This window comes from Nerophis ophidion, linkage group LG11 (assembly GCF_033978795.1).
Source record: "Nerophis ophidion isolate RoL-2023_Sa linkage group LG11, RoL_Noph_v1.0, whole genome shotgun sequence".
NCBI lineage: Eukaryota > Metazoa > Chordata > Actinopteri > Syngnathiformes > Syngnathidae > Nerophis > Nerophis ophidion.
Window position 1 is genome coordinate 3,374,074 of NC_084621.1, and position 23,387 is coordinate 3,397,460.

At 40.4% G+C, this 23,387-nt stretch overlaps 1 protein-coding gene across 5 annotated transcripts in view; it reads right to left on the reverse strand.

Moving 5' to 3' along the window:
* Positions 1-2,184: 2,184 nt before the first annotated feature.
* The window catches only part of LOC133561559 (chloride channel protein 1-like), a 115,713-nt gene continuing 94,510 nt past the window's right edge, over positions 2,185-23,387 (reverse strand). For all 5 annotated transcript variants that reach the window (XM_061914922.1, XM_061914920.1, XM_061914918.1 and 2 more), the window contains exons 11-23: positions 22,617-22,701; positions 22,342-22,497; positions 20,079-20,148; positions 19,868-19,978; positions 17,197-17,410; positions 16,989-17,122; positions 15,211-15,392; positions 15,055-15,136; positions 14,911-14,990; positions 11,191-11,235; positions 11,001-11,105; positions 4,797-4,883; positions 2,185-2,996 (exon numbers count right to left, since the gene is read on the reverse strand). In XM_061914922.1, coding sequence (XP_061770906.1) covers positions 2,565-2,996; positions 4,797-4,883; positions 11,001-11,105; positions 11,191-11,235; positions 14,911-14,990; positions 15,055-15,136; positions 15,211-15,392; positions 16,989-17,122; positions 17,197-17,410; positions 19,868-19,978; positions 20,079-20,148; positions 22,342-22,497; positions 22,617-22,701 — 1,783 coding nt within the window. In that variant the 3' untranslated portion in view covers positions 2,185-2,564. The remainder of the gene's footprint in view (positions 2,997-4,796; positions 4,884-11,000; positions 11,106-11,190; positions 11,236-14,910; positions 14,991-15,054; positions 15,137-15,210; positions 15,393-16,988; positions 17,123-17,196; positions 17,411-19,867; positions 19,979-20,078; positions 20,149-22,341; positions 22,498-22,616; positions 22,702-23,387) is intronic.

Sequence of the window (23,387 nt, forward strand, 5' to 3'; positions counted from 1 at the left end):
TCCTGAATCTTGCACGACCGAACCTTGTTGCACCACTCCTCCTCCTCCTCCTCGTCCTGCGGCGCAAATAAAGAGACGAAACAACTAATGTTTTTGCATATGTGTGGACATATCTTTTAACCAACATCAGTGAGAACGAACAACAACCAATAATGGAGGAAAGGGGAAACAATGTAAGTGTAGAACAGACCATTTGTATCCAGCAGGAGACTGGGGGCTTCTGCAGAAAAGAGGAGACTGTGGAATATAGTACAAAACGGCAGCATCCAGAGCTCAGTTAGATTCTGGCATTTAGAAATTATTATTATCAATTTTGAAGCAATTTGTTGAATGTTATCATTTTCATTTTATTAAATACTATGATTTTTTTTTCTTATTTTGTAATATTTCTTGCAATTCCATGATTTCTGGTCTTAAAAATTACATACATTTATGTTAGTGGATTATTTAGATAAAAAATATTTTATTTACACACAAATTACACATAAATAACAGTAAATAATATTGGCCAATATTTTTCATGATAACGTTGTATAATTTTCTAAAGTTGAGAAAAACTTTACTATTGACATAATCATCAAACACATCATTAGTTGAAACGAGATACGTTAACAAACGTCAGGAATGGAGGAGAATGAGGGCTATCACTGCAAATACAATTTTTATCCAAGAGAAGACTGAGGGCTACTGGAGAAAATTGAGTAAAATACAGCAGCATCCAAAGCAACAGGGTAAGCCAGGGGTCCCCAAACTACGGCCCGCGGGACGGATACGGACAGCCATTTTTAAAATTTGTCCTTTCTAATCTATTTTCTAAAAATGCATTTTCCTATCGATAACGTGACATCGCGCTCGCGCCGCACTGTCTTTTAGTGTGGGAGTAATATCCATCCATCCATTTCCTACCGCTTGTCCCTTACAGCAGTGGTTCCCAACCTTTTTGTAGCTGCGGACAGGTCAACGCTTGATAATTTAATTTGTCCCGCGGCCCGGCGGGGAGTTATTTTATTTAATTATTTATTTTTCGGTCATGAAAAAGGGAGGTTTTTTGGGTTGGTGCACTGATTGTAAGTGTATCTTGTGTTTTTTATGTTGATTTAATAAAAAAATAAAAAAAATTAGGTTGGGAACCACTGCCTTACAGGGTCACAGAGAATATATTAACACCGTATTTCCTGGAATTGCCGCCGGGGCGCTAATGAATTTAAAACCTCTTCTCACTTCTGCGCTTACCAAAGGCATACGGTGAAAGTAAGCATGCGCTAATTATTTTAAAACCTCTTCTCACTCCGGGACCTACCAAAGGTATGCAATAAAAATTTGAGTGTGATGTAAGCTTGGACCTTAAATCCTACTGAATAGCTCTTAATCTTCTTCCCTTTATGCGATTCAAATTACCGGTATTGAAATCAGCCTCCTCCATTTTGAAAATAATGACAGGGGAAGTGTCACTGACCGAGTCAAAAAGTTTGGGGACCCCCGGGGTAAGCTAACGTTAGAATTAGTTTTTATTCTAATCAATTATTAGCTGTGGAAAAACAAATAATAAAAAATTTGCAACTCCAATATGTTACACCAAGTTTAATCAATATTTTCTTGTTCCTCTCTCTCGCTACTATATTGGATCCACTTTGGACTGGACTCTCACTGTTAAGTTAGACCCACTATGGATTGGACTTTCACAATAGGTTTCTTACAGTCATCATTGTCACTGTCACTGACGTCCCGTTGGGTGTGAGTTTTTCCTTGCCCTTATGTGGGCTCTACCGAGGATGTCGATGTGGTTTGTGCAGCCCTTTGAGACACTGGTGATTTAGGGCTATATAAATAAACATTGATTGATTGATTGATTGTTCGCTCAATTGTATTTTTTGCCGTTTTACCAAAAGAAAGGGCACGGTAAATGATTAGTCTTCGAAATGGATGTTAGAAACTGAATTTTGATTAGTGTTGTGTTGAATTACATGAGGCAAAATGGAGAGTACAACTTGGCTGCTACCTGTTGAGTCAGTTTCAAGCATTTTGCTGCTGAAATAGAAATCCGCTGTGGCACAACTCCTTGCACTGAAACAAGAGGTCTGAAGTATACAAATAATTTTTCTAATTAATATTAATAAAAAAAAGTAGACTTTTTTTCCTCCATAGTTTTGTTTCTTAATATAAGGAAATAAAATTAACAAAATGTACACATGTAGTACATTTATTTTCACAAAACAGTTGTATTAGCAAAATAAATAATAATCATTTATTATCCTTACAAATTACAGATCTTTTTTAAGTGATTTTAGATAATTAATTTGAATTACCATTAAATGCCTCCTGAAGGTCAGTGTTATTAAGTTATCAACAATAGATTATTCCATCATCATGTCTGTCAGTCTTTCATTGAGGTTTCTGGAGGAAATAAGTAGACGTTGATACACTGTATCATCTTATAGATGGACAGAGGTGAAGGTGAAGAAGTCAAAAGTTTGTCAGACACAGGAAGGCACCTGAGATTTGTAGAGGCGAAAAAAAAAGTAGAAAAGTTTGAAGAACATCACCCAGCACAAAGTTTGTCAGTCCTAGATGGGCTCGTCCGACTCTTCGCTCTCCTGTCTCTCGGGCAGGGAGGACAGTGTGAGGACTGGGCTGACGGGTGAGCCCGGAGAGTCAGTGGGTGATGCTGAGGCGGGAGAGGATGTGGAAGGGGACACCGGCTTGTGTGTGCTGGCTGAGTCGCTGCCTCCACCTTCAGCGCTCCTTGTGCTGCCGGGCGAGGAAGGAGGGTGACAGGCGGACATCCCTCCCTGGGAGTCCTCCTTGGACTCCTTCCTGGCCTGTTCCCCGTCCCTTCTGCTACCCTCGCCCCAAAGGTCCCTGTCCCACGTGGGGGAAGACGGGGTGGAGGAGGGAGGTTGGTGTTTCTTGGATTTCCTGCTGGCGTCCCGGAAGCTGGCCAATGGCGGACGGAGGCGCACGCCGCTCCGAGTGGAGCCCTCGATGGCTTTTTGTAACTGTAGCAAGACAAGAAGGCAAGGTCACTTAGATCACTATGTTGAACATTTAGTGTTTTGAACATTTATTTTTTTCCCCCCAAAATGGCGCTGCTGTAGTGGCTGCTGTTGGCAGGAGCTCTGTGCTTTTGTGTCATCCTTTTGTGTTTCCCTCTTGTTTTCATGTGTTGTATATACAAACCCCGTTTCCATATGAGTTGGGAAATTGTGTTAGATGTAAATATAAACGGAATACAATAATTTGCAAATCCTTTTCAACCCATATTCAGTTGAATGCACTACAAAGACAAGATATTTGATGTTCAAATTCATAAACTTTATTTTTTTTTTGCACATAATATTCAACTTAGAATTTCATGGTTGCAACACGTGCCAAAGTAGTTGGGAAAGGGCATGTTCACCACTCTGTTACATCACCTTTTCTTTTAACAACACTCAATAAACATTTGGGAACTGAGGGAACTAATTGTTGAAGCTTTGAAAGTGGAATTATTTCTCATTCTTGTTTTATGTAGAGCTTCAGTCGTTCAACAGTCCGGGGTCTCCGCTGTCATATTTTACGCTTCATAATGCACCACACATTTTCCATGGGAGACAAGTCTGCACTGCAGGCGGGCCAGGAAAGTACCCGCACTCTTTTACTACGAAACCACGCTGTTGTAACACGTGCTGAATGTGGCTTGGCATTGTCTTGCTGAAATAAGCAGGGGCATCCATGATAACGTTCCTTGGATGACAACATATGTTGCTCCAAAACCTGTATGGACCAATCAGCAATAATGGTGCCTTCACAGATGTGTAAGTTACCCATGCCTTGGGCACTAATACACCCCCATACCATCACAAATGCTGCCTTTTGAACTTTGGCCTGTAACAATCCGAATGGTTATTTTCCTCTTTGTTCTGGAGGACACGACATACACAGTTTCAAAATATAATTTGAAATGTGCACTATTCAGACCACAGAACATTTTTCCACTTTGCATCAGTCCATCTTAGATGAGCTCGGGCCCAGCGAAGCCGACAGCGTTTCTGGGTGTTGTTGATAAATGGCTTTCGCTTTGCATAGTAAATGATAAAATGATAAATGGGTTGTACTTGTATAGCGCTTTTCTACCTTCAAGGTACTCAAAGCGCTTTGACACTACTTCCACATTTACCCATTCACACACACATTCACACACTGATGGAGGGAGCTGCCATGCAAGGCGCTAACCAGCACCCATCAGGAGCAAGGGTGAAGTGTCTTGCTCAGGACACAACGGACGTGACGAGGTTGGTACTAGGTGGGATTTGAACCATGGCCCCTCGGGTTGCGCACGGCCACTCTCCCACTGAGCCACGCCGTCCCCATAGTAGAGTTTTAACTTGCACTTACAGATGTAGCGACCAACTGTAGTAACTGACAGTGGTTTTATGAAGTGTTCCTGAGCCCATGTAGTGATATCCTTTACACACTGATTTCGGTTTTTGATGCAGTACCGCCTGAGGGATCAAATGTCCGTAATATCATTGCTTACGTGCAGTGATTTCTCCAGATTCTCTGAACCTTTTGATGATTTTACAGACCTTAGATGGTAAAATCCCTAAATTCCGGATATTTAAGAGGACGGCTAGCCGCAGTTGGCCCTCGGGCCGGGGTTTGGGCACACCCGGGCAAGAGTAATAAGAGCTGTTCTCCAAAAAAAAGCTACATATTATTTTAAAAGTAATATTGCAGTAGTCTCTAAGTTACAATTGCATAACATTAAATATCACAAAAGACATGCTGAAAAATAAAATTATATAAGTGTCTCCTACCTCTTTCAGTGCGACCACACCCACCAGTTTGCCAATGCTGGTGACGTAGGCGTGACTGAGACCCAGCAGAGAGAAGAGTGTGTGGGTCTGAGTAACAACAGAAGAGAGAGCACAATCCAGTCAGTGTTAAATGTGTTGGAACGTGACAGCATTCTTCTTGCATGGCTGCTCTTAAGCTCGTAAACACTTTTCTCTACAATACATCGCCATAACGTGCAGCATTAGCAGGTCACATAGCACTTGACACATTAACATATAGAAACTGCCATCAACCACCTCCCAGGTAAAAAGAAAATTGCACGATTACAATACACACAAATGTTAATACACACAAATGTTAATACATACAAATGTTAATACATTTAGACAATTTAAAACATTTTTAATTCAACTAAATACATAACAAATATGAAAATAATAAATAACGTTCTAAAATAATTTTTGAATGATAATATTAAATACTATTATACATCAAGCGTTGGAATTTGGGGTTTAATGACAAAAATTATTCCCGAGCACGGCCACCGCTGCTGCTCACTGCTCCCCTCACCTCCCAGGGGGTGGAACTAGGGAATGGGTCAGATTCAGAGAGTAATTTCACCACACCTGGTGTGTGTGTGTGACTATCAGTGGTACTTTTAACTCTATCCATCTTTCCATCCATTTTTTAACGCTTATTCCCTTTGGGGTCGCGGGGGGCCCTGGTGCCTATCTCAGCTACAATCGGGCGGAAGGCGGGTTACACCCTGGACAAGTTGCCACCTCATCGCAGGGCCAACACAGTCACACACTAGGGCCAATTTAGTGTTGCCAATCAACCTATCCCCTGGTGCATGTCTTTGGAAGTGGGAGGAAGCCGGAGTACCCGGAGGGAACCCACGCAGTCACGGGGAGAACATGCAAACTCCACACAAAAAAATCCCGAGCCCGGGATTATACCCAGGACCTTCGCATTGTGACCACTAACCCTTCTTCTACCGTGCTGCCCACTTTTAACTGTAACATCAGCTAATTTAATAATATTCTGGCATTAAAATATTTATAATTCCCCAACACCCAGATGATTCGTTACAATGTAACTTGGAAAAATGTTCAATTCAATTAAAGTCAATATAATCTATTTTAAAGTTAAAAATATATATTCTATTTACAAATAAAACCATTAAAAAAATGGAAACTTAATAATACTGTTAAAACACTTAAATAATCAAATTAAATAATCAAATTAATTGGGAAAAGCAACAATTGATTATATAATTAAAAATATATGTTCCCATTTATAAAATTTATATTATTCCAGAGTGGAGTTTTTTGTTGACATATTCAGGTTTGCTTTCACAAGTTTTGGATATAAGATGCTTTTTCAAGTCACATATTGAATAATCGAACCTAATGTAAATAATTAGAAAATCAATCAGGAAAAAAAGACTTGTGGAGCCTTGAGGGTAGCCTTGCTCAGTGGTCTCCAACCTTTTGAGCATCACGGACTGGTTTAATGTAGGCATTATTTTCAGGGGCCGACTTTCCACTTGTGCCAGATAAAATACAGCAAAAATAAGAGCATTAAAAATACAACTCACTATAACGTGGAATTACTGGGAGCCCTGGGCTTGTTTCTTTGCAATGAGATGCAGATCTTGGGCGCGGCACCGCTGCTGCCCACTGCTCCCCTCACCTCCCAGGGGGTGATCAAGGGGATGGGTCAAATGCAGAGGACAAATTTCACCACACCTAGTGTGTGTGTGTGACAATCATTGGTACTTTACTTTATGGAAATCAGCCTCTTGCTACAATCTGTCACATATAGATTTTTTATGTTCATTAATGTGCATTGTATCATGTCACAAAGTTATTACAAATAGAACAAATGGCAACTTCCTATGAGGAGTTTTATTGTACATCTAAAGACAAGCTTATTGGTGTGTCTAGCTGGACAGGCTAAAGTAAAGGCCTACTGAAAGCCACTACTAGCGACCACGCAGTCTGATAGTTTATATATCAATGATGAAATATTAACATTGCAACACATGCCAATACGACCTCTTTAGGTTACTAAATTGCAATTTTAAATTTAGCGCGAAGTATCCTGTTGAAAGCGTCGCGGTATGATGACGCGTGCGCGTGACGTCACGGATTGTAGCGGACATTTTGTTCCCGCCCGATCCCAGCTATAAGTCGTCTGCTTTAATCGCATAATTACACAGTATTTTGGACATCTGTGTTGCTGAATCTTTTGCAATTTGTTCAATTAATAATGGAGACGTCAAAGAAGAAAGATGTAGGTGGGAAGCAGTTTATTGCGGCTGCCTTTAGCAACACAAAAACAGTTTGTTTCCTTGTTTACATCCCCGAAGGTGAAGCTTTACTGTGGAACAGAGCGGTCAAGCAAACATGGTTCTCTACCACATGTCAACCGGCAGGTTTCGGTGAGAAAATTGTGGTAATAAGTCGGCTCTTACCGTAGACATGAGCGGAGCATGCGTCGTTCCTTGTGCTCCTGTCAAAGAGGCAACTGCGACTCTCTTGCCTCCTCCGACCGGCTGCCCCCGAACGTGGGATGCTTACACCATGGAGGAGGGGGGAAAAAAGCTCAACCCGCCCTGACTGGCTGCCTTTGCTTCGCCTCGTCGAGGAACGTGGCTTCCCTCAGAGACACTGGCGGTCACCACACCCGTGGCCACACCCCTTCACTTTCAGGTACGATATAATCTCACTAAAACACTAGTAACACAATAAGCAGATAAGGGATTTTCCAGAATTATCTTAGTAAATGTGTTTAATAACATCTGAATAGCTCCCACTGCCCTGTCTTTTTTTTCTTTTTTCCTAGTCCTTCACTCTCACTATCGTCATCCATGAATCTTTCACCCTTGCTCAAATTAATGTGGAAATCGTTGCTTTCTTGGTGCGAATTGCTCTCGCTGCTGGTGGCCATGGTTGTAAACAATGTTCAGATGTGAGGAGCTCCACAACCCGTGACGTCACGCGCACATTGTCTGCTACTTCCGGTACAGGCAAGACTATTTTATTATCGACCAAAAGTTGCGAACTTTATCGTCGATGCTCTCTACTAAATCCTTTCAGCAAAAATATGGCAATATCGCGAAATGATCAAGTATGACACATAGAATGGAGCTGCTATCCCCGTTTAAATAAGAACATCTCATTTAATTAGGCCTTTAAGTCAGAGAAAATGCAGTCCTTTATAAATTATACGTCACAAACCTGTACCGGTTCCCAGAACGGTGGTTGGGGACCACTGGCCTAGCTTACCCGATGTAGCATGGAATGTTCCAGAATGTCCATGTGTTTTGCTCAATGACTTTGACGATAAATGTTGCTGTGATATCTCACGTTCGCCTTAAAGATTTTTTTTTTTTTTTTTTTTACAAATACACGATTTTGGTCTAAAACTATGTTACCTGAAACTTTTAGATATGTCAATACATAGTTCTCACAGTCGATTACCCCATCCGATGAAGCTTTGCGCGCTGCCATTTTTAGAGGCAAGCTTTCATTGTTTACTCGCTCCGTTTCATTCCACTGCACAAACCCGGTATCAGTAATCTTACAAAACCAACACAAATGGCCAGTAAACCACCAAAGAAGCGGTATAGAGATGGTTTGGATAAACAAACGAGACGAAGATACGACAGCAAGACAGAATGCATCGGTATCGATCCGTACGAAGTTTGTAAAACTAAAATGACTGCTGACCACAAATGCCTTCCTGCTATAACATACATAGACATTCTAAATTATCTGGTTTGTTCCAAGAGTGCTTATACTATGGAAGAGTTAAAGGCTTTCAAATCACTCGAGGCTTACAATCAGTTCGTGAATGGTTGGGTGAAAGATGTGTATAGCATGACGACAAAAAAATTCAAGTCTGGGATTTATCCATCCATCCATCCATCATCTTCCGCTTATCCGAGGTCGGGTCGCGGGGGCAGCAGCCTAAGCAGGGAAGCCCAGACTTCCCTATCTCCAGCCACTTCGTCTAGCTCTTCCCGGGGGATCCCGAGGCGTTCCCAGGCCAGCCGGGAGACATAGTCTTTCCAACGTGTCCTGGGTCTTCCCCGTGGCCTCCTACCAGCTGGACGTGCCCTAAACACATCCCTAGGGAGGCGTTCGGGTGGCATCCTGACCAGATGCCCGAACCACCTCATCTGGCTCCTCTCGATGTGGAGGAGCAGCGGCTTTACTTTGAGTTCCTCCCGGATGGCAGAGCTTCTCACCCTATCTCTAAGGGAGAGCCCCGCCACACGGCGGAGGAAACTCATTTCGGCCGCTTGTACCCGTGATCTTATCCTTTCGGTCATGACCCAAAGCTCATGACCATAGGTGAGGATGGGAACGTAGATCGACCGGTAAATTGAGAGCTTTGCCTTCCGGCTCAGCTCCTTCTTCACCACAACGGATCGATACAACGTCCGCATTACTGAAGACGCCGCACCGATCCGCCTGTCGATCTCACGATCCACTCTTCCCCCACTCGTGAACAAGACTCCTAGGTACTTGAACTCCTCCACTTGGGGCAGGGTCTCCTCCCCAACCCGGAGATGGCAATCCACCCTTTTCCGGGCGAGAACCATGGACTCGGACTTGGAGGTGCTGATTCTCATTCCGGTCGCTTCACACTCAGCTGCGAACCGATCCAGTGAGAGCTGAAGATCCCGGCCAGATGAAGCCATCAGGACTACATCATCTGCAAAAAGCAGAGACCTAATCCCGTGGCCACCAAACCGGAACCCCTCAACGCCTTGACTGCGCCTAGAAATTCTGTCCATAAAAGTTATGAACAGAATCGGTGACAAAGGACAGCCTTGGCGGAGTCCAACCTTCACTGGGATTTAGTTTCTTGAAAATGTATTCACATGATAGTCAATGGTTTAACTTTGAGAAATTTACATTTATAAGTATTACACAGGGATTTACTAAAACAAAGACTAAACACAACTTTGTTCAAAAGTAAACAAATGGTGAAGACTATAATGAGTGTTGACTGAGAAGCTTTAAGATATGAATCTGCCTGCTACATTCAGTTAAATGGCACAAAAGATGCACACATATTTGTCAAAGTACAACCAACAGTTGCAATTTTGTCAATCTGTATCGTGTACAGATTGTACCAGATAAGGTGGTTCGGGCATCTGGTCAGGATGCCACCCGAACGCCTCCCTAGGGAGGTGTTTAGGGCACGTCCAACCGGTAGGAGGCCATGGGGAAGACCCAGGACACGTTGGGAAGACTATGTCTCCCGGCTGGCCTGGGAACGCCTCGGGATCCCCCGGGAAGAGCTGGACGAAGTGGCTGGAGATAGGGAAGTCTGGGCTTCCCTGCTTAGGCTGCTGCCCCCGCGACCCGACCTCGGATAAGCGGAGGATGATGGATGGATGGATGGATGGATGTATCGTGTACATATTTAAACGGTCCTCAAATGGGTTTGAATCAGATAATTAGACATAACCTGCGTTTTCTGGGCCTGTAAAAAAATGATACCCTAGAATTAGTTATATGAGAAAAATAAAATTGCCTAAAACGTTTTCTTACCTGTAACAAAATGATCCGAACATATCTTCGATGACTGGGAGGGCTCGTCTTTCCTATTTATGCTGGCTAACTTCGCTTATTTTCTGGGTTAGTTCGCCTTCGCGGCGACGAATTTTAGCAATACTAAAGAATCCACGTTTGACTGAACTTTGGCAGCGATTAGTGCACCCATTAACCCAACACAAAACTACCATTTTGTGTGCTTTTAGCTACCTGCGTGACGATTGTTTGCCTTTCAAAATGTCGCACGACCCTTCGTGACCCGGATGAATGACGTCACATGAAAAGCATGTATAAGCTAGCCTCGTTAGCTTTGTTGGCTAGCAAGCTGGCAGATAAAAACTCTGAAATGTGCGCATGTTCGACATTCTCAGAATTTACAAAACTTGATTTGATATAAAATGTGTCCGTACTAAGATAAATATATAGCAATTATTTTACTAGACTGGCTTTGTTTTCATTGTACACTCCAGCCTTCTTGACAGCAGTAGGGCACACGCAGGTGTTAGCAATTAAGCAATAAATAAAACAGAACTTTATTACGTGGCGTTATGGTTCTATTAAGTTCTAGTAAGGGCACTCTAATATAGTCATAATAGCATTTAAAAATATATATTATTTGAAGATGAAATGTTCCTTATCGTCGCTCACCTTGTGCAAAGATGTTCTTTCCACCAGCTGAAAAGGGGAGGGGTCAATGCGTATCTGCTCCATGTCCATTGGCTTGTCCATCTCGCCCTCTTCCCATGCTTTGATCTACAACAGCCAATCACAAGACAGCTTACAGTCACACTTCCAGTACAACATCTTCTCATTGGCTGATAATGTTGACTGGCATTACCTCCTCTGGGGACATAGTGTCAGTTAAAGTAGGGGGCGCTGTGTCCTGCAAAAACAAATGTGAAGTTTTATTGATTTATTGGTGATGTTGGTCAATGTTGTTGTTCAAAAAAATCCATTTCAAAATATCACCAATTTATCCTTAAAATCTATGGTGACTTTGTATATTCAAATACTACCCCTTGTATGAGAAACTTTAATATTGAAAATGTTCATTTCTGTGATGAAAAATGTTCCAACAAATAGATGAGGGCAGTTATAGTGAAAGAATATTTTCCAGGCACAGTTCATTGACAATATATCCTGAAGGAGTATACAAAAGTTGAGCGAAGGAAAATAAGGACAAGCTATGTTACATACCCAATTCTTCCCAAAATTAAAGAAATACATTTAAAAATTATTAATGGAATACACCCTTCAAAGGATTTTTTTTAACTAAAATTTAACATGGAGGTTGATGGCTGGTATTAATGTGGAGCTGTAGAGAAGGGATGTCCTAAGTGCGGCCAGGGGGCCATTTGCGGCCAGCAGCTAATCGTTTACCGGCCCGCCACACATTCTGCAAAAATTGCAAAATTGACAGTATTGCAAAAATAAAAAATAGACCTTTTAAAAAAAGTGGAATGAGGTGAAATCTAATGAGAAAAAGTGGCAATGTTGACACAAAGCTGCCATGCAGGCATTTTTTTCCCTTTTGTCTTTATTTTCTTTATTTTCCATTGCTCAAAAAAAAAGGACAAAAAAAATCTATGTTATAATGAATTATTACTTAAAAATTATCACTTTAAAATGTTTTATGTGGAAAAAATATTGCATATGTTGTGTGGTTGCCATATAAAAACATCAAAGTTCTGACCAAAGAGCATAAAACAAACAAAAAAGTAGTTCAAACTTAAAATCGACAGATATATCGGAAGTTGATCTTGGAATTCAAGTGTTAAAAGTAAAAAAAAAAAAAAAAACTAAGAAAAATGCATCACTTTCTGAGTGGGGAACCTTTTGGATCTCAAATTTATTTAGTAGGATTTTATTTAACTTTTCACTGTGATTACTCAAAAAATATTAAATAATTAAAATCAATGGTGTCCTGCATTATTGATCTTTGAGGGCTTTAATTGCTAAATAAAGGAACTCTCCTGAAGGAATCAATAAAGTACTATCTATCTATCTATCTATCTATCTATCTATCTATCTATCTATCTATCCATCTATCTATCTATCCATCTATCCATCTATCTATCTAAATACTGCATATTTCAGTTTTACCATAAAAATAAAAGTTGTCTTTGACAGAAAAGGCATAAAACCTTATTTGTTTTACTTTATATCAACCTCAAGTTGATATAGAGATTTGCTGTAAGCATTAAATTAAAAAAAATAACAATAATTTGACTTATTTTTATCATTTTAGTGACTGAGACCCTCTATGCTCCCCAGGAGCCCTAAGGATTAAAAAAAAAAATCCATATATTTTGTTATGGTTTAATAAAAGAAAAATATCAAAACGGCCCCCTCGTGCTTAAATTTTTCCGTGTGCGGCCCTCTGTGGAAAAAGTTTGGACACCCCTGCTGTAGAGGATGTCAATCATCTGTTTGTGGAATGTGAGAGTGTACATGTGTTTTGGGAGGAGATCAGAGATTGATGTGGAGATGTCCCCATTCACTGTAGAAGAGACTACATTTGGTATTTTTATAAACGACTAACATAGAAATGATTGTCAACATTATTATGCTCCAAGCAAAAAAATGTCTCCATAAATGTCGTTTTATGAAAGTAAGGCCTACATTTTCTAATTGGCTTAATGGCCCTTTTTATCATTTTTTAAAAATATTTTTTAATTATATGTATTTTTTAAATATCCATCCATTTTCTACCGCTTGTCCCTTTTGGGGTGGCAGGGGGTGCTGGAGCCTGTCTCAGCTACAATCGGGCGGAAGGCGGTGTAGACCCTGGACAAGTCGCCACCTCATCACAGGGCCAACACATATAGACAGACAACATTCACACTCACATTCACACACTGTGTAATATATTTTTTATTATTAATTAATATTTAATACTCTGTCTGTATATTCTTTTGTTTTCTTTCCTTGTCTTTGAAAGTGCCTTGACTGTGGAGTGAATTATAAATGTATGTTTGTTGTTCATCCATCCATCCATTTTCTACCGCTTATTCCCTTTGGGATCGCGGGGGGCGCTGGTGTCTATCTCAGCTACAATCGGGCGGAAGGTGGTGTAGACCCTGGACAAGTCGCCACCTCATCACAGGGCCAACACATATAGACAGACAACATTCACACTCACATTCACACACTGTGTAATATCCATCCATCCATTTTTCTACCGCTTATTCCCTTTTGGGGTCGCGGGGGGCGCTGGCGCCTATCTCAGCTACAATCGGGCGGAAGGCGGGGTACACCCTGGACAAGTCGCCACCTCATCACAGGGCCAACACATATAGACAGACAACATTCACACACTGTGTAATATATTTTTTTATTATTAATTAATATTTAATACTCTGTCTGTATATTCTTTTGTTTTCTTTCCTTGTTGTTGAAAGTGCCTTGACTGTGGAGTGAATTATAAATGTATGTTTGTTGTTCATCCATCCATCCATTTTCTACCGCTTGTTCCCTTTGGGATCGCGGGGGGCGCTGGTGCCTATCTCAGCTACAATCGGGCGGAAGGCGGTGTAGACCCTGGACAAGTCGCCACCTCATCACAGGGCCAACACATATAGACAGACAACATTCACACTCACATTCACACACTGTGTAATATCCATCCATCCATTTTCTACCGCTTATTCCATTTTGGGGTCGCGGGGGGCGCTGGCGCCTATCTCAGCTACAATCGGGCGGAAGGCGGGGTACACCCTGGACAAGTCGCCACCTCATCACCGGGCCAACACATATAGACAGACAACATTCACACACTGTGTAATATATTTTTTTATTATTAATTAATATTTAATACTCTGTCTGTATATTCTTTTGTTTTCTTTCCTTGTTGTTGAAAGTGCCTTGACTGTGGAGTGAATTATAAATGTATGTTTGTTGTTCATCCATCCATCCATTTTCTACCGCTTATTCCCTTTGGGATCGCGGGGGGCGCTGGTGCCTATCTCAGCTACAATCGGGCGGAAGGCGGTGTAGACCCTGGACAAGTCGCCACCTCATCACAGGGCCAACACATATAGACAGACAACATTCACACTCACATTCACACACTGTGTAATATCCATCCATCCATTTTCTACCGCTTATTCCCTTTTGGGGTCGCGGGGGGCGCTGGCGCCTATCTCAGCTACAATCGGGCGGAAGGCGGGGTACACCCTGGACAAGTCGCCCCCTCATCACAGGGCCAACACATATAGACAGACAACATTCACATACTGTGTAATATATTTTTTTATTATTAATTCATATTTAATACTCTATCTGTATATTCTTTTGTTTTCTTTCCTTGTTGTTGAAAGTGCCTTGACTGTGGAGTGAATTATAAATGTATGTTTGTTGTTCATCCATCCATCCATTTTCTACCGCTTATTCCCTTTGGGGCCGTGGGGGGCGCTGGTGTCTATCTCAGCTACAATCGGGCGGAAGGCGGCGTACACCCTGGACAAGTCGCCACCTCATCGCATTGTTTGTTGTTCAATGAAAATAAATTAGAAAAATATCGGCGATGTTGGACATGTGTTCCTGTGCCTCCGGTCACCTGTGTGTCAGTCTGTCCTGTGGATGATGAAGAGGAGAAGAGTCTCTGAAGAGCGTTCCTGACAGAAGGTTTGCGCTTGTCTGGGGACATGAAGACACGATGGTTGAAGAACGTTTTAAAGAACGGGTCTTCTTCATGTGTTACCTGAGCTTGTGTGATTACTGGAGGTCTCCTGAAGTTTAGGAGTCGGGATAGGACCGTTACATTCATCTTGGACCGGTCCACTCTGTCCATAAAGCATAGTATGAAACTGTGTTGCATGATAATCAACAGCAGCCATCTTTATTGCCCTTGCCGTACCTTATCCACTCCCTCTTCGCCGCCCTCCTCGTCTACGAAGGTGAACGACTCCCAGCTCATTTTGGAGTCTTGGCCCGGTGAACTTTGACCTGTCTCAAAGACCCGTCTGGCTGCCGACAGATACCAGTCCATGACGGCTTGAAGCTCCGTCCTCTCGATGGAACCCAGGAGAATCATGGATTCTTTCATTCATACGAGCATTAAAAGAACATTTAGTCACTTTTCATACCACACTAAAACTAAGCCAAAATAAAGATTCCTATTTGTAACGATTCTTAATCAATTAAAAACAATCTAAATTAGTTTATTCATGTATGAATGAATGAATGAATGGTTTATTTTGAGCCATGCAAACAAAACAAGAGAATGACATAAAATACAAAAGAAATATATAAATACATTATTTTTACAGCTACATTGAAAACACTACATGTGACTAATCTTTTGTAGATGTCAAGATTGGCTCAAAAGGGAGTGGGAAGAAGTAAACTTATTAGGTCCCACCCCTATACATATACAATATATATTTACAATATATAATACAATAATATATATACAATAATTCTGCTGCGTAGACGCTATATATTATCTATATATAATACATTTAAATTCACACACACTTACATATATACATATGTACACACACATATATACACACACATACATACAATTTATTATATACATATATACATACACATATATATACATACATATATACATACATATACATACATACACACATTCATACACAAATGCATATACCCAAAATACACATTTGACCATCATACACACACACACACACACACACACACGCACACCTATATAAATACTATACATATAATAGTATATATAATAAACACTTTTGTCTAAACATTATTAACAGTTTATGGTGCCTATGGGAACAAGCTTTCATTTTGACTGTGATATTAGTGGTTAAAGTGGATCTGTGGCTGTGGAGCTACTGTCCCTGATCAACAGGACCTGAGGACCACTCTTGCTATGTGTCCTATGTGTCCTATGTGTCCTATGTGTCCTATGTGTCCTATGTGTCCTATGTGTCCTATGTGTCCTATGTGTCCTATGTGTCCTATGTGTCCTATGTGTCCTATGCTGTGCATCAAAAGAGACGAGGGGAGCCCCCTGCCAGAGGAGTTATCCACCAACATAAGATATTATGTTCGTGGATAACTCCTTCTATGTATTATTTTAAATCTGTCCTATCCACTCACTCAGGCAAATTATATTGTTGATGGAGATGCCCACATTTTCTGTAGAGATTGACTATAGAAAAGAGAAGTGTTAGATACTTTTCTTGTTGCCTTATTTCAGTTCAGTCCCGTTTAATTTTATTTGGAACATGCATACGATACAATGTCTCTTTTTTTTTTTTTTTTTTTCTTTGTCATGAAAAAGGGAGGTTTTTGTCATGAAAAAGGGAGGTTTTTGTGGTTGGTGCACTAATTGTAAGTGTATATTGTGTTTTTTATGTTGAGTTAATAAAAAAATAAAAAATAAAAAAACATTTTTTATTTTATTTTATTTTTTCTGATAAAAAATTCTTCGGCGGCCCGGTGGTTGGGCACCACTGGTTTAAGGGACATTCTTTTTATGATGCCGCATTGAAAGACGTCATAGAATATTTAAAAAGGTCATAAATGTATAAACCCAACATAAAATCTATAAATTGGCCATCACGAAATAAAAAGTTTTCAATAGAAATATTCAAGTTACTATTTCCCAATTAAATGATTTAATGGAAAATGTCCCAAAGCCCCAACCTTTGGAGTCAACCAGGGGGATGGTCTTCAGCGTGGTTGTCTCCAGCAGGTGATTCAGTTCCCGATAGGTGGAGTGAGACGACAAGAACTTGACCTTGCGCACCATGATGTCCTCCACAAATATGTTGTATTTGCTGATGAAGCAACAATGCAGAAATTATAGACCGTGACGATATTTCCAGACTCATTAGGTGACGATGTTCTTTACCTGATGTGCCCGAGGGCCAGCTCAGGCAGGTAGGGCAGCTTCTTCACCTGGATGATGGAGTCGTAGAGCGAGGGCTGCAGACCCTGAGCCACCATGTTGGCCAGAATGACCGCCACCATCATGGGGAGAATGTGGGAGATCTGACCCGTCAGCTCAAAGCAGATCACTGCGGTGGAAACTGTATGAGTAACGGCACCCGTCATGGCCGCCGCACCTGGGAGGGAGCAGAGGATGTTATATGGCATAACACACCATCCATACACACACAGGAGCAGAGGTTGAACTGTACAAAGAACAATGTTTTGTTCTTTTCACTTCTATGGACCTATGACAACTTTTATCTACAAAACCCAAAACCAGTGAGGTTGATACGTTGTGTGAATGGTAAATAAAAACAGAATACAAGGTTTTACAAATCCTTTTCAACTTACCGTATGTCCTTGAATTGCCGCCGGGGTGATAATTTAAAACCTCTTCTCACTCCTGCGCTTACCAAAGGCATGCGGTAAAAGTAAGCATGCGCTAATTATTTTAAAACCTCTTTGCACTCTGGCACTTACCAAAGGTATGCAGTAAAAATTTGAGTGTGATGTAAGCTTGGATCTTGAATCCTACTGAATAGCTCTTAATCTTCTTCCCTTTATGCGATTTCAAATGACCGGTATTGAAATCAGCCTCCTCCATTTTGAAAATGATGACAGGGGAAGTCTCACTCGTGACGTCACGAGTTTGACCCGGCGGTAATACTAAGCATGCGCTAATTATTTTGGGAAGAGAGTTTGCAATTCAAGGCAGGCACATACTATATGCCCTGCGGCAATTCAAGGAAATGCGGTATATTCCATTAAAAAGACTGCAAAGACAAGATATTTAATGTTCGAACTGAGAAACATTTTATTTTTTGCAGATAATCATTAACTTAGAATTTAATGGCGGCAACACATTGCAAAAAAGGGGCATTTTTACCACTATGCTACATGGCCTTTCCTTTTAACAACACTCAGGAAACATTTGGGAACTTTGATTTTGATTTTGGGATTTTTTAAGCTTTTCAGGTGGAATTATTTCCCATTCAGCTTAAGTTGTTCAACAGTCCGGGGTCTACATTGTGGTATTTTACGCTTCATAATGCGCCACACATTTTCAATGGGAGACAGGTCTGGACTACAGGCAGGCCAGTCTAGTACCTGCACTGTTTTACTACGAAGCCACACTGTTGAGACACGTATAGAATGTGGATTGTTATTGTCTTGCTGAAATAAGCAGGGGCGTCTATGAAAAATATGTTGCTTGGATGACAACATATGTTGCTCTAAAACCTGAATGTACCTTTCAGGCTTAATGGTGCCTTCACAAATGTGTAAGTTACCCATACCTTCGGCACTAATGCACCCCCATACCATCACAGATGCTGGCTTTAGAACTTTGCGCCTATAACAGTCCAGATGGTTCTTTTGTTCTTTGGTCCAGAGGACACGACGTCCACAGTTTCCAAAACAATTTGGAATGTGGACTCGTCAGACCACTTTTCCACATCATTTTAGATGGCATCAGGCACAGCGAAGCCGGCGGTGTTTCTGGGTGTTGTTGATAAATGGCTTTCGCTTTGCATAGTAGAGTTTTAACTTGCTCTTACAGATGGAGCAACCAACTGTAGTTACTGACGGTGGTTTTATGAAGTGCTCCTGAGCCCATGTGATGATATCCTTTACACACTGATGTCGCTTTTTGTTGGAGTACCGCCTGAGGGATCGAAGGTCACGGGCATGCAATGTTGGTTTTTGGCCTTGCCGTTTACGTGCAGTGGTCTCTCCAGATTTTCTGTGCCTTTTAAAGATATTACGTACCGTAGATGGTGAAATCCCTAAATTTCTTGCAGTAGCTCCTTGAGAAATGTTGTTCTCAATTTGCTCACACATTTGTTCACAAAGTGGTGACCCTCACCGCATCCTTGTTTGTGAATGACTGAGTGTTTCATGGAAGCTGCTTTTATACCCAATCACGGTACCCACCTGTTCCCAGATAGCCTGTTCACCTGAGGGACGTTCCAAATAAGTGTTTGATGAGCATTCCTCAACTTTCTTACAGTTTTATTTGCCACTTGTGCCAACTTTTTTTTTTTTTTAAACCTGTGCAGGCATCAAATTCCAAATGAGCTAATATTTGCTAAAAATAACAAAGTTTTCCAGTTCAAACTTTAAGTATCTTGTCTTTGCAGTCTATTCAATTGAATATAGGTTGAAGATTATTTGAAAAATCACCCCAAAGGAAATAAGCGGTAGAAAATGGATGGATAGATGGATGTATTCTGGTTCTATTTAACATTTACACAACGTACCAACTTCACTGGTTTTGGGTTTTATATGAGAGCCAATCAGATCTCTCATATTAATACGTACTTAATTTTGTCAGATTTCAAATGTTTATTGTAAAAGAGCCACAGCTCTTTGAGGTAATATTTTAGTGTTAACTATAACGCAAACCAAAAATTTGATTTTTAGATAATACAAATAAAAAGGAAATATTTTGAAATAAAGAAATGATGTAAAAAATATTGTAATGCACTCCAAATAATAGTGGAGGCCATACACAATTTCCCAGCATAACGAAGGTCAAGTCAAAGGACAATTTACAGACAACCCCACGAGACGGCTGAGGGAGTGAGACTGACCAATGACGGCGTAACCTCCTGGCAGGATGCGATACACAATGCCATCAAATAGGATTCCGTTTGGGAACAGAGTAGCCATGATCTCCCCTACGAGGCGACCAAAAGCGGCTCCTAGAGGAGCGAGATAAGGCACGCTGGTGAAGACAAACCAGACTGAAGGTCAGCGGGCGATGACTGCGCTGGTGTTACGGACAAAAAAAAATCCTCTTACCTAATATAAATACTGGCATGAAGGCGCCTGAGGGGATGGGCATGGTTGTGGAAAGCGCTGACATCCAGAACTGCGACACAAAAACAGGATTAGGGGAAGAAATAGCTACACCTCCACTATATAATGAGATCCATGCCTTTACCAGGAAACAGTACTAATGCTCACTTTTAACCGACAATTCCCAATAGGTATGAATTTCACTGAGGAAAGAATAATCCCATGGGGGGAAATTAGATGCTGACCTCAATGCCTTGGTGTCCCCTGAAGGGATGTCTGGACTTTTCTATAATGAGACTGCTAACCCCATGGTCCAGACCCGAGACATATAAAAGAAAATGAAGGGATGGATGGGAGGATAGACGGAAAACTTAGATGCCAGGTGGTTGTCATTTAATGGATCATGTAGAAGTGCACTGTATAAATTCAGATCGCTTGTTCTATGTAGTATTTTGATCTTATTTAAAAAAATCAGGAAATATAAATTGATAAAAAACTAAAAAATCGGTGAATTCTATTCATGTAATTATACAGTATTTTGTGTACTAAAAATAAAGAAAATAAAGAAAATTACAAACATATCTGTTATATAAATGACACATTTTAAATGGAAATATATATATATATATATATATATATATATATATATATATATATATATATATATATACATATATATATATATATATATATACATATATGTGTATATATATATTTCCATTTAAAGTGTTTCATATATATATATGTATATATATATGTATATATATATATATATATATTTCCATTTAAAATGTGTAATTTATATAACAGATATTTTTGTAATTTTCTTTATTTTCTTTATTTTTATCACACAAAATACTGTATAATTACATAAATAGAATTCACCGATTTTTTTGTTTTGTTTTAAATGGAAATATATATATATATATATATATATATATATATATATATATATACACACATACATACATATATATATATATGTCTTGATTGGATTATCCAGAGAATAGTGCTCGATACCGTGGTAGAGCGCAATATGTAGGTGTGGGAAAAATCACAAGACTACTTCATCTCTACAGAACTGTTTCATGAGGGGTTCCCTCAATCGTCAGGAGATTTAAATCTCCTGACGATTGAGGGAACCCCTCATGAAACCCGTCGTGTTTGTGTCTCCTCTCAATTGCTCTGTTTATTGCAGTTCTGAGTGTTGCTGGGTCAGGTTTGGTTTTGAATTGAATTGCATTGTTATGGTATTGCTGTATATTGTTTTATTGGATTGATTAAAAAAAAAAAAATATATATATATATATATATATATATATTTTAAAAATGAGAATCGATTCTGAAGTGGGGCTTCACGGTGGCAGAGGGGTTAGTGCGTCTGCCTCACAATACGAAGTTCCTGCAGTCCTGGGTTCAAATCCAGGCTCGGGATCTTTCTGTGTGGAGTTTGCATGTTCTCCCCGTGACTGCGTGGGTTCCCTCCGGGTACTCCGGCTTCCTCCCACTTCCAAAGACATGCACCTGGGGATAGGTTGATTGGCAACACTAAATTGGCCCTAGTGTGTGAATGTTGTCTGTCTATCTGTGTTGGCCCTGTGATGAGGTGGCGACTTGTCCAGGGTGTACCCGCCTTCCGCCCGATTGTAGCTGGGATAGGCGCCAGCGCCCCCCGCCACCCCAAAAGGGAATAAGCGGTAGAAAATGGATGGATTCTGAATCGCACAACGTGAGAATCACGATTCAAATTCGAATCGATTTTTTCCCACACCCCTAATATATATATATATATATATATATATATATATATATATATATATATATATATATATATATATATATATATATATATATATACAGTTTTTACCTATAGAGACAAATTTTAAATTTTAGTAGCAAGGCACACCTGCAGAAATATGCTGCATGCTTTGATCGGGCAAATGTAGCACCATCTGGTGGACAAATGCAAAACAAGTAATTCCTAATTGAAATCCTAGGATTAAGGATTGTGTTAGTTTATGTTAAACTCAAAAATGGCATTGTAGATGTTCCCAATGTTCCTAATGGAACATTTTAGGTCCCCAAACAAATGCGTCGTTTATGTGTGTCGCGTTGCCATTTTAAGCTGATTTAAAGAAACAGACAATATTTTGAAAATAAATATCATCTGGAAAATGTAACGTATTATTCAACACAACAAAAAAAGCTTGTAAATTATAAAAAAAAGGCAAGATGTGTCTTTAGTGCTAAGAAAAGTGGGAAACACCTTCATGACCAGGAAGAGAAGCAGGATGACAAAGACGCTGACTTGAGGGTGAAGCCAAACGGCCGAGCGTCCAAGCCCGGCAGGAGGGGCGGACGGTGTGATTTTGGTCCAGGTGAAGTTGTCAAATAGTGAGTTGATACACTCTCTGGGCATTAGCTGACAGAGAGAGGGACAGAGAGGAAGCTTGTAAATAAAAGGCTGAATGACATCAAAACACACTTTGTCATTGTTGCCACTCGCCAAATAAATGACTTCTTAGTAGAAATAGTTCTCACTTCGCCTGCCATAAACTGTCCAAATCCAGGAGGAAAGGTGAAGGTGGCGATGATCAGTGTGACTGCACCTGGATAGATCAGCCGACTGGTCACACACACACACACACACACACACACACACACACACACACACACACACACACACACACACACACACACACACACACACACACACACACACAGACACACACACACACGTTACAATGCATTCTTCCCCCGATGCCGCCATTCTCTCCTTCTGTCTGTTTGATCCTTTCACATGAGTTACCTTTTCCGATGTTAATGTAAATGGATTTTACTTGTTTGAATGTTTATTATTTTAACAGTAATGGCCTCGTTTACTCGCCACACCAAATTGGTTTAGGTCAGTTTAGGTCAGGCTTGGTAGAAAAATAAGTACTAACCCAATAAAATGTATAAGCAGTGATTCATAAATAACTGATGAAATAATAAATAATAATAATATTAATAAATGATATTAAGGTTGAGTTGAGTTGAGTTTGAGTTTATTTGGAACATGCAAGCATACAACATGATACATCACAATTTCCAGTTTCTCTTTTCAACATGTTCGAAAAGGAGTAGGAAGAAGCAGAAGCATTTAAGTCTCACCTTAAAACTCATTTGTATACTCTAGCCTTTAAATAGACTCCCTTTTTAGACCAGTTGATCTGCCGTTTCTTTTCTTTTTCTTCTATGTCCCACTCTCCCTTGTGGAGGGGGTCCGGTCCGATCCGGTGGCCATGTACTGCTTGCCTGTGTATCGGCTGG